The sequence below is a fragment of the Drosophila grimshawi genome, unplaced genomic scaffold (genome assembly GCF_018153295.1).
Source record: "Drosophila grimshawi isolate 15287-2541.00 unplaced genomic scaffold, ASM1815329v1 contig_848, whole genome shotgun sequence".
NCBI classification, from domain to species: Eukaryota; Metazoa; Arthropoda; class Insecta; order Diptera; family Drosophilidae; genus Drosophila; species Drosophila grimshawi.
This window is the reverse complement of record NW_025063692.1, coordinates 5,080,136-5,091,492: the sequence shown is the minus strand read 5'-3', so window position 1 is coordinate 5,091,492 and position 11,357 is coordinate 5,080,136. Positions and strand designations below refer to the sequence as shown.

Sequence of the window (11,357 nt, the reverse complement as noted above, 5' to 3'; positions counted from 1 at the left end):
TTGCACTATATTTTATTACTTAAGAAAACAGATTTGAGAAATTATAATAATCTATGCTCATGAACATGACACAATGAGCCAATAATCCATGGTTTTCAGGCAGACAAATATTGGATACTTAACTTAATCTGGCATCGAAATTACAAGAACTAATCTTAATTACAAAAATTACGTATGACCCATATATGTACTTGATGGAGTGCCTCAAGGATAAAATGTATGTATTTTTACTATGTGATTCCCCATATTTCTTTTATTAATCTTTAAAGCGTTCAGTTAGTGCCATTCAATAAAAAACTTGCGTCCCCCAAACTAAATTTGCACATTACTAAACAAAATAAACAAAAGATGCCCAGGCGAGCAGAATAGCGTGGTTAGACTTATTTACCCATGTCAATCACTTTGTTGGTTGTTGTTGGTTGGTTTCCAAACGTTTCAATGAACTGTATATACAACTGATTCCCTTTATTTTATTACATTTTATCAATATAATAAACTCAAAGTACTTTACTTCCTTCCATTCAGTGACATATTCAAGACAGAATTTTCCTCTTACACTTTATTGATGTGAGCAAAAGCAGTTTAATTTTGTTGATCATTGACATGCTAAAATTCATTTGGTTGTGTGCACAAGCTCTCCATCACTTTGTGAAGAAGGCTGTCCCTTAAGACGACGAGGACGATGGAGATGAAACTGCGTTCAATTGGCGCAAAACCTTTTGATTTCCGACTCATTGCTGTCGAAATTTATACAAAGGCACGACGCATGAAAGTTGGGCACATCTAACCGAATATAACTGAATAAATGGTCAGCTAGTGTTCGTTGTCCCACAATACACAATGCACTTCGCAGGCAAAATTTGTAGATAGTGATATCCCCAAATCAATTCTGACGCCCATTGGCAGTGACAGCGAATACTCTATAGACGATTACAACAGCACCAGACAACCAATAATATTGAATTCAGAAAAACCTTCATCGGCTGATTCCAACTATCTGTTAGAAAGGTGCCAAGGTGCCTTACCAAGTGAAACATAAAAGATAATATTAAATAATGTGTGAACACCAAATAATTTGAGCACCCACTCCACAAAAAGCAATTAGATTATAGGCCGATAAGAACCAAAGTCAGTAAATAAATACGTGAAATAATAATAATGCGCTACATAAGTAGTTTGCTTGTAAGATTAAGTCCGAATAGTGAATTTTTATTCGAGTTTGTTTGATGTCAATCAAATCGCATCTGTTTCATGTTTATTGAATTTTAATATTGATTTTGTTGTTTACATTATTTTATTATTTTATTTTATATTGTGATGAATTTAAAAAACGTTCCTCAGTGATCATTTTTTTTATTGTTCTTTGGAATACAATTTGTTTTCTTAAATGCTAATTTTGGTAGAACATTTGTTAATATATTTCAGCTCATATCGAACTATGAATTTATATGATTTTGATTGATTTAGAAAAACGCTCGAAATTGTAATAAGCGAAAGTAATAAGAAGGTTCAGTCGTTTCTAATACCGTAGACCCAAAAGTTCGTAAAGGGGTATTTCCGTTACAGATTCGCTAGTGTTCATTTGGTGGAAGTCACCACCATCCAGTAAATATAGAGGTCTAGGCAATGCTGGATTACGTAAATAAAAATCAATCAGAGCCGTGGTGCTGCGAAGGTGAGTAATGCCTTTAAATATTTTTTCGCGCGTCAGCAGATCGTTGGGATAGACTGTATCGATGACCGTATCACCCGATCGTCTAACCCATGGTCGTTCCTTAAGTGGTACAGTTCGACCAAAGGCGCTAAGGATCAGCTTTTGTGGAACACGCATTGCATGGTCATTAATGTGCTTTTCGTACTTGAGCTCAATCGCCATCTGTAAAATCAAAATTGATGGAAATGTAGAAATGACACTGCTTAAACCTTGCACTTCTTACATGTGGCTTGTTCCATTTGTCGGCTACTGTTTTTGCTATGGCATTAACTTCTTTTGGGTCTGTTTTGACTGATGCCAAAAGCGTTCGATCGCCTTTGATTGAAAATAAATTCTTAACCTTCTCTGGCGTCATGGAGGTGTCCATTGTACCGATTGAGTTGAGCCAGTGAATAAAACGTTCTGCAGACTGTAAACAAATTGAAGCTATTTATATCAACATACAAATGTGTATTGCATTGTAAAACTAACCGCATCCATCAGGTTCTCTGCCTGCTCATCAAGCGTATACACGCAATCTCCCGGCTTGGACCGTTCCACTCGCGAGTCCCAGCAAACACGCTCGTCCCGTGTGGCGCACAGAAACTTCGCATACCAACTTGTCTTGTCAACACTGTGATGCGTGTGACCCACTGGCTCATCTAATCTAAGGTCGAATTTCTCAAACTCATTATCCATGCGAACTATATCCGAGTGTTGGCTTTCATTAAAGTGCTCTTCCACTTTTTTTCGCCCTCCGCCCGTTATCTAAAATAATAAATAGAGCAACTTATTTTATTTTTTAGGATTGTTTTTAATCTGCCGCTGTACTTACGAGCTGGTCCGCTTTCTGTTGTTCATCTCCGCTAGCCAGCTCACTGTCTATCTGATAATCAGGTGGCCGTTCTTTGCGCATTTCATCCCGAATAAAAACCACATCGTCTGAATTTGAGAAGTCGTAGGATTGTATCTGCTTCACGCGCTCGCGCAGATGTGGTGGCAGGACTAATGAATAGTCGATTACTGGTAAGCGTGGCTGGGAAATGCAGTGTACAGCGTACTCCAACTCTTCAATGACATTGCGCCAATATGACTTGCCACGAAGGCTGCCACGTTGGCGAAGATGTGCGAATTCGCTTAGAATACTGTTTGACGTATTGGGTGCAGGTCTGTTGCCGTCACGTTGCCCTCTAGATGTATTCACTGTTGCTTCCTTGCTGGCATGACTCTCTTCACTGGCTCCGCTAGGTCGGTTAGAGCGGGTGTTTTGACTGACGGAATAATTGCCAGACGACCAATTTTTTAATCCTTGTTTGTCGGAGTCCATTGGAAACTTCAATTGCTCGTCTAATTCTATATGTAGTAAAGCTTGTATATTTTGCTTTTCGAGAATGTTTGTTCAATAGTCTGAGGTGTCAAGAAAAGGTTGATTTGAATTTAAAAGCTTACATATTAACAAAGCTTTTTGGTTTAAGTATTAGCTATTCATAAATAAGTTGCCCAGCCGGGAAAAATAACAAAGTAGGTGGATTTATTGAATATAAGCTCCCCACCGAAAAAGCTTTTTGCGAATTTAGTAACCAGGCCGAATGCGCTTAAAGCTCAATATGCAAGTTATACGAGGGGTGCTTATAAAAAGGCAAGAATTCTTCGAGTAAAATAGTTATATATATAGGGATTTTACTTGATTTAACTGAAACTCTTCTCAAGTTTCGTGAACTCTCAAAAATGTATAAAAAAACATTTAAATTTTTTTAAATTATATAGTACATTTTTGCATAAGACAGTCTTTGAATGAGCTCATGTATATATGTATATATAAAGGAGTGCGTACATATATAGAAAATGCTTGTGCGCTTTGATAAATCGAGTATTTACCTATTTTAAATGGGCTTAGAGTACAAGCAGAAGACTACCAGAAATTAGAAATTATACTTAAGTAAATAGATTCATCTAGATAACCTCTTGTGAAGCATCTGCATTTTAATGCATTTATTTACTGAACTGCCCTTCTTTATGTGAAACGCATGCGCCTTACATTTTATTGATACTTTGCGGTAAAACTTAATTTGTCATATTGACCAAGTCAATTTCTTGCCTTAGGTAATAGCAGCACACTCTTACTCGTTGATAATCACACAAATAATTACATTTTATTGTAAAAGCCATTTTACTATATTTCAGAAATATTATCTATTTTAAATAGTTATTTCTAAAAACTTAAATTTTTTCTAGCTTTCATGACGATTTTAAGCATATGGTGATTTCGAAATTTCAGGGCGATTTTTTTTCTGAGTGTATAACTGCCACAATTCGAGAGCATCAGCTAACAAATTTGAAAATTGATTCGAATAATCCAAAGGTTGTCACCAAATGCAAGAGGTGTGTTAATGAAAGCATGTCGAGGCGGACCCAGTCACTGCCGTCATATTCCCACCCCTCCAAGATGTTTTTATTGCTACTGTATTCAGCTGGTATTAGAGTCTAAAGTGTATCAGAGTATTCCACAGTGTGTTACTACCGAGTGCAACGTTCTTACTTATTGCTTTTAGAGTTATATTACATCAGTAACGAAAGGGAATTCAGCTTCAGTACATTGTCCCAAAGAATTCAATATCTCGGAATCTAAGCGTCCGTGACGTTGCCTGTGTGCCAAGGAAGAAGGGATATCCATGAGTGACAAAGACAACTTTGCAAAAATTGTGCGCATATTAAAATTCTTGGCAAAAGCTTTTGACATAAATTAAAACTTTTTATCAACGAACACATGGCACAAATACAAGCACACGCGCCTCTGCGAAAAGCAAAAGGTGCTGCTTTATACGCAGAAACATACACTTTAAGAAATAATTACGTTATAAATTCAATAACATTTGAGATTGAATTAGTTAATATATATATATATATATTTTTTTTTTTTTTTTTGTCACTCAATTGTTTTAAAATAAACACAACACGTGCTTAAAATTTTATACTTTGGAAGTTTACGAATAAATGTCTGGTGTAGGGTTTTCGATCGTAAGCGAGGTTTTCAAAATACTTCTGTTCGAGCACAAAGTGCTTTCGTTCGCTGAGTATTTATATATCTATGTATATATAAAGTCATAGTATACTTTTATGTTCATACTCTGTTCCACATAACCGAAATTTGTTGGATGCTATATTAGTTTGAGACCCTGTTATTACACTGAGATTTGAAAATTGTAGTTAATGTTAACTGCACTGACACAGGTATAGTGACTTGATTACAGCAATAATATGTGTGCATTTTATGAAGATATTTGTTACATTTTTATGTGATGGGGTAATGCGATTCAGATTCGAATAGTTAGCTTGTTTTTTTTTTCAGCAATTGACACACCAACGTCAGCATTAACGATGGGCGCGCCATTCCAAGTCGTTTATATAGCGCGTTGACATATTCGAAGGCTGATTAAAAACTTTTTTAATTAATTTCCATGCCAAAAATAACTGGCAAATCGAGAGGGGTTGCTAAATATATATGTATGTATTGCGTGGCCACCCCAAAACGTCGCTGGTACAAAAGCCATCGTCAAATCAATTGAACGAAAAGTTTTCCGAGCCTGTGTGCCTGGGTCAGGTTTGGGTTATTTGTATGTAAGTGTGTATGTATGAGCCATGGGCATTGACTCTAATCTATATGAGGTTTGAGGCTATGTGAATATATAGCTTGAAACATTGATATGACTTACTACGCTATCAAACAGCGCATTATTGCTTTACTGAGCGCATCAAAAATTAATTTTACTCCATTGCTTGCAGGGCGGCTGTGGCTCAGTGTCAAGTTTTTGGCTAAAAATTATTTATGAGCTTACTACGCGAATCTATGGTGTTTGAGTCTTGAAGCTGTCACCTACGTGATTGTTGGCACTAGCGCGTGATTTTTCTGCCTGTGACAAAACTTTTGCAATAATATATAAATCAAAACGTCAGAAAGTCACGGCGCTTCGATCCGGTCTGCGCTTAGTGTCACATTTTATTTGCTTTTATTTAAGCAACAGTTCGTTTTGGCAAGATATTTTCGTGAGCAATTTAAGTTGCTATTATTTAACAATGATGTGCATTTAATATAAATTGCTATATGTTTCAGTGTCTATTCGTGAGGAGCACACCGACTAACACAAAAACCGCCTACGACCGACCGCCCGAACGCCCGAACGCCCGAACGCCCGAACGCCCGCCCGCCCAGCTGTTACCTGTCTGAAGTTTTCTTTGTGTTTGTCATATTCGCTGCATCGTCCTTTCCTTTCAACTTCTTTTATTTTTTACATTCATGGAAATATGTCACAAAATTTATTGCAAAATAATTTTGCTGCTGTGACTGTGGCTCTGCTCTAATGTTCATGACGCCTCGTAGCCTCGTAGCCCATGTGAACGGCACCACTCACCCGTCATCTTAGCTATTTAAGGGAATATCTCTCTGGCAACTTTGTGTTTGTTCTCGTCTTTGCGCTCGTCACGCTCTTATTCTTTTTGCACATTAAAATATTAAAAATTCCTTTAGAATGCAAAGAATGCCTGTGATACTGTATGCGGTTCTAAAACTTTTCAGTTCAGAATAAATATTTATTTTCTTTTTTCACCACAAATCGTTTAAGTCTAAGTCAACCATAAAATTGCCTTTGATGAGCAACTTAACTTGAAAAAAATGCTTTCAATTGTAATTTTCTTATACTCTCTGTACTTATAAATAAAAAGAAAAATGTAAAAACATCTAATTGAAAATGTATACAAAATGCAACATCTCCGATTTGTAAAGTGTATACGAGTATGTACATATATATATATCTGATCTACGATATGATCTTCTTCTATCTTCTTGCTGGACCTTTTTTTAAATTTTATTTTGAAATAACTTGTGATAGCAAAAGATCAACGATAATTTACTGTAAGACGATATCAGAACACTCGAATAATATTAAAATATAAACAAGTGTAGAAAGCTCTAGTTGAGAGAGCTGGACAGCGAGATATGTTAGGCCCAGAAGATAAATATATGAATTTAGTTTTATTGATGAATTTCCATTTGAAAAACTTATACAAGTGTACTCAAAAATAATCGAAGGCACCCCGGAACTGAAAGCAGCCAGGCTGACGGACGTAGTTAGATGGGCCCGACTGCTGACAGACGTAGTTAGATCGGCCCGACTGTTGATGCTGATCTATAATAGATCTATGTAGAATCATTATGCTTTATAGCAGGCAGAAGTGTTACATGCCTTTGCACAACAAGGGTAAACTGAAAACATTTGTTTACCCAATTTGAATGGGATCAGAGTATAAGAAAATAAAACGTCTCTGTTTACGAACTTCACTATACACATGTATTTGCATTGAAGATTATCAGTGTTCTAGCTGACCCCTCTCACTGAATTTGCAATGCAGTTTCGCTTCAGTTTCCATTGCAATTACATTGCAAAAATTGTGGCATGTGGACTTCGCTTGCAAACAAAATTAAATGAAACGAGTGCAGCGGTAGTACGCAAATGTTTGTTTTTGTGCGTTTCAATCCGTTTGAATGCGAAATATTTCACAAATATTTTCAAAAATGCGCTCAAAAGCGATTCAATGTAACCATCTGGGCATGATTGTATGTATGTATGTATGTATATATACAAACATGTGTGGTGAAGAAAGGGGTCGGGATCTGTATGATCTCTGTGCCTGTTTAAACAATTTCGCAATGTAAATCGACAAATACATACTCAGACAGACGATATAAATTATAACGTACTTACGACCGTAGATGATGAGAGATGAGGATGTTATGGCTTTGCCATATCAAACGAACAAAATAACAACATGACAGCCGCTTTGTGTGCCAATTTCAACCCTCTTTTTACCACAACTTTATTTGTAAATTATTTTTAATTGAAATGGATTGGAACAAACACACATTGAAACAGGTAAAATTGCAACACTAAAAAAATACTCATTTAAAAAAGAATTCTAGATTTGCTATTATATTCTATTCTAGCTAAATCCTTTGCGAATTCTTAAGTTAAATAACACAAACAGTGAATTAAGCGACACATTTTGTGGTGTTTATTATTAGTATATATAAAAGATTTGGTCTTTGTTTTATTTTTTTGACTTTGAGATTCACTTGATGTAATTTCCCGATTGTATGAATACGGGATTTAAAATTATTCATTCGCTTGACGACTTTACTATCTAAAGCTAACCAATGTGTTTTATTCGATAGTAAAAAGGAGGCAGGGTCACTTGTTTTGTGATTTATTAACTAATTTAACTGAAATATTATTTATGCCAGCATTAACACCAAAAAGGAGACATAGACAAGTCGATTTTCGAGTCGAAGCTTTGGAGGTTAACAACAACGGCAGCTGGCTGCCGCAAGGCTAAAAAGGGACAGTAAAACGGAACATTGAACTTTCAATGCAACAATAAATCCAGTTGCAACAACAATGCACAAGTTTGCAACTTTCAAGAAATTTACACCATCAGCGAATAAGACAGCATGTACTGCTGCTGCTGCTGCTGCTGTTGCTGCTGCTGCTGCTGTTGCTGCTGCTGCTGCCAGGTCAGACTCTGAAGCATGCTTTCGGAGGCAGGAAGTTGAAACAGCTAAAGAAGAAAATGTGCAGGGGTCGGCAGTTTTGCCTTTGCCGTTGTGTTTGCACCAAACAATCTGTTTCTCCGTATTAACTGTAGCAGAAAAATCGAAACAAGCTGAGCGGCGGTAGTCAACTTGAACAGTAGAGCATTAGTTATGGGCGAATAGGAGTTACTTTAGGCTTCTTTTGCAGTACTTGCAACTTCATCGCGTTGCGGGGGCATGTATCATATTTAGACAAGAGAAAGACAGAAATATAAACTTATAAAGACCAGGCATAAAAATGGAGGCAGCCAAAGAGTTGTAATAGCAACTACAAAACCATTTTTGGGAACTCTGAGCAGCAGTTGAAAGGTCTTTGGAGCCCCACATACGATGAGTTATGACCAAAGTTATCAGCATTCGGTTATGTGCTGCAATGTTTAGTTGCAGTTGGCCAAGCTGGCTACGGCTACGTAAGCTGCGTGGTAGACACTGATAATGTTATACACACTTATATAGAATGGCAAAGCTCCACCCACTGCCCCGTTTAGAGGGCATGAACAATTTACGAAATAACAAGTTGTAAGCAAAGTGGCACCGCGTAGTGAGATGGGCGCAAAATAAAATTCAACTTAAGTTGCAACCAAGTTTAATTGCACAAAGCGGAAACACAAGTTTCAACAAATTTCGTTATCACTTTTTTTTTTGAGTAAGAGATGAGTAAAGATCAGCAGAAATGAGTAAAGATCTATATAGGACAGCTTTCTTAGGCACTTCGAAGTTAAAATTTAACATTTTTAATTGCAAACCAAAAACCTGCGGAAATATCAATTTCAGCTGCCTTCGACTTGTGCTGATCAAATCAGAGTGCACTGGTCAATAATTTGCATTAACGATTCTTCTTTACCCAGTTTTAAATCGACATTAAATCCATTCGGACTTATATGTATACATATAAGTAGTGAAACATACATATCTACATATCTAGTGTTGAAGTCAGAATGCGTATGTTGAATTGCATTTTTTTGTATCATTATTTTCTTCATTCTCTGCAATTACAATTATGAAAAAACAATAAGATGCAAGTTCTTACCAAATTGTAGATACACTTGTGCGACAAAGGGATAAAGGGAAAGGCCACAACCATCTCGTTGTATACAAGCCAAATTTGGAATAACAGTTAGATGATTGCCGATGACTGCCATTAATTGGAATTGGAAATTGTCTTCATACCCTGCGCCCAAAGGTGGGTAATATAAAGTTGGCCATAATAAATTACTGTTCTGTCAGTATAATTCGTAATATTTTAATGTTAAATTAAAGTAAAGAGTAAGATCGGCTTGTATTTATTATATGTACTTCAATAACTTTCAAAACAGTTTTTTGCATTTTATTCAACCCTTTCATATTCTCATTACTATTGAATCAACATCTTTTTTTCAGATTATATATTGCATACATACGAGTATAAACATATAAAATACATAGATGAAATAAATGCTACCGAAAACTCTGATGGGAAAAATATTCAACGTTAGTCGCAGCATGCCTATAATTTTTGTACTCGTGAAAAAAGAGTATTATTAAATATGCACAGATATGTAGCAGGCAAGTACAGACCACTCTCTCCCCATTGAGTATAAATATTTTTCATATATGAGCACGGCTTATGTGCATTTCCGAGCTGGGTCTTTTTTTTTGGTTTGTTCCTGTGCGTGCTATTTTTGATAAAACCAAAAATATTTGGGTTCGTTTCAGGGTCAGCTTAGAATTCGTTTGTGAATCCTTGAATCCAGGCTTTTTCTCGAATTTGTCTTCTCATATACATACAAATAAGTTTGTGTAAGATTACTTACAGACCAGCCATAAAAAAGCCTAAGAAAAAAAGAGAAAATTGATATCTTCTTTGGGATGCGGTTTGGTCACCAGCCAGTCATCGTCAGGGCAATATGAAATATATTTGTCGATAATACATAAAATTTCCTTGTATTATATAATAATAGGAAAGCAATCTGGTTCTTTTAGAGCATAATATTCTTATGCGATAATATAATCAATACAAAGTAGTTCTATTGTAATCAAGAGCACACATTACGTACACATGTATACCATTCGTACCAATATAAAGATAAATACTTTTAAAAGGGCCAAATGATTGGTTTGCAAATGAATGCTTGAAATGCGTCCACTGCGAGACTCTGTGCAGCGCAACGGTGGCTCTGAAAAAGGAAATTGTACTAGGAAATTTGCCGGAAATTAAAACTTGTGTAAAATAAATCGCCAATCCTCACACTGACACACACACACACACATACATACATACACATAAATAGGCACATTCAAGTGAATACATTGAAAGATCGATGCATTACGGTATGCCCATACATGGCCAACATATTTCATACACACACTCAAAAAGACACACTAAAAACACAAACACACACACACACACACACACACACAGACAAGCGGACGGACATTTGGCATAAATGGCACCCAGGCAGAAGCCAAAGCAGCAGCAGCAGCAGCAGAAGCAGAAGCAGAAGCTTGTACATAATGCTCCAACCAAACCTCAGATTCAGCTCAAAATTTAATGCGGCTACCTCAACATCGCCTGACTTTTTGCAGGAAATAGCTGGTGCTTTTAGTTGCCAAAAATTCACGTACCCAAATGCTATGGCGCTTGCTCATTTCGTCGGATTTAACGCTAATGGAGTGACAGTTGGTAAAGAATTATTAGATTTCCTCATGTACGGCGCATTTGAAATGCACTTCGTCGATGCCGCTGACGTCGAACAATGAAAGACGTGATTGTCAAAAAAAAAACAAAAAACAGAGGAAAACAACCGGATTGACATGATGCTGGAGTTTATTTCCATAAATGGCATTATGTTTGGCCAAAAGTGAGGTCAGACATATGTTTGTATACATGTAGATAAGTTGGATTACTCGGCTCGTATTAACAGGCCTATGAAGGACCCAGTAAATTGAGATGTGCGACGATCGTGAAATTTAATTTCCTCTATTCAGAAAATCAAATACCGGTCAAATACAGCAATAATCTGGTAATTGATTTAATAACCA

General features: G+C 36.5%; 1 protein-coding gene across 1 annotated transcript; it reads right to left on the bottom strand.

Moving 5' to 3' along the window:
* Positions 1-1,342: 1,342 nt before the first annotated feature.
* Positions 1,343-3,055, bottom strand: LOC6566377. The gene is made up of 4 exons (XM_001991985.3): positions 2,529-3,055; positions 2,186-2,461; positions 1,938-2,123; positions 1,343-1,876 (listed from the first exon to the last, which is right to left on the bottom strand). The coding sequence occupies exons 1-4, from the start codon at positions 3,018-3,020 to the stop codon at positions 1,520-1,522; spliced, it is 1,311 nt and encodes a 436-aa protein (XP_001992021.1). The 5' UTR covers positions 3,021-3,055; the 3' UTR covers positions 1,343-1,519.
* Between the last annotated feature and the right edge of the window lie 8,302 nt (positions 3,056-11,357).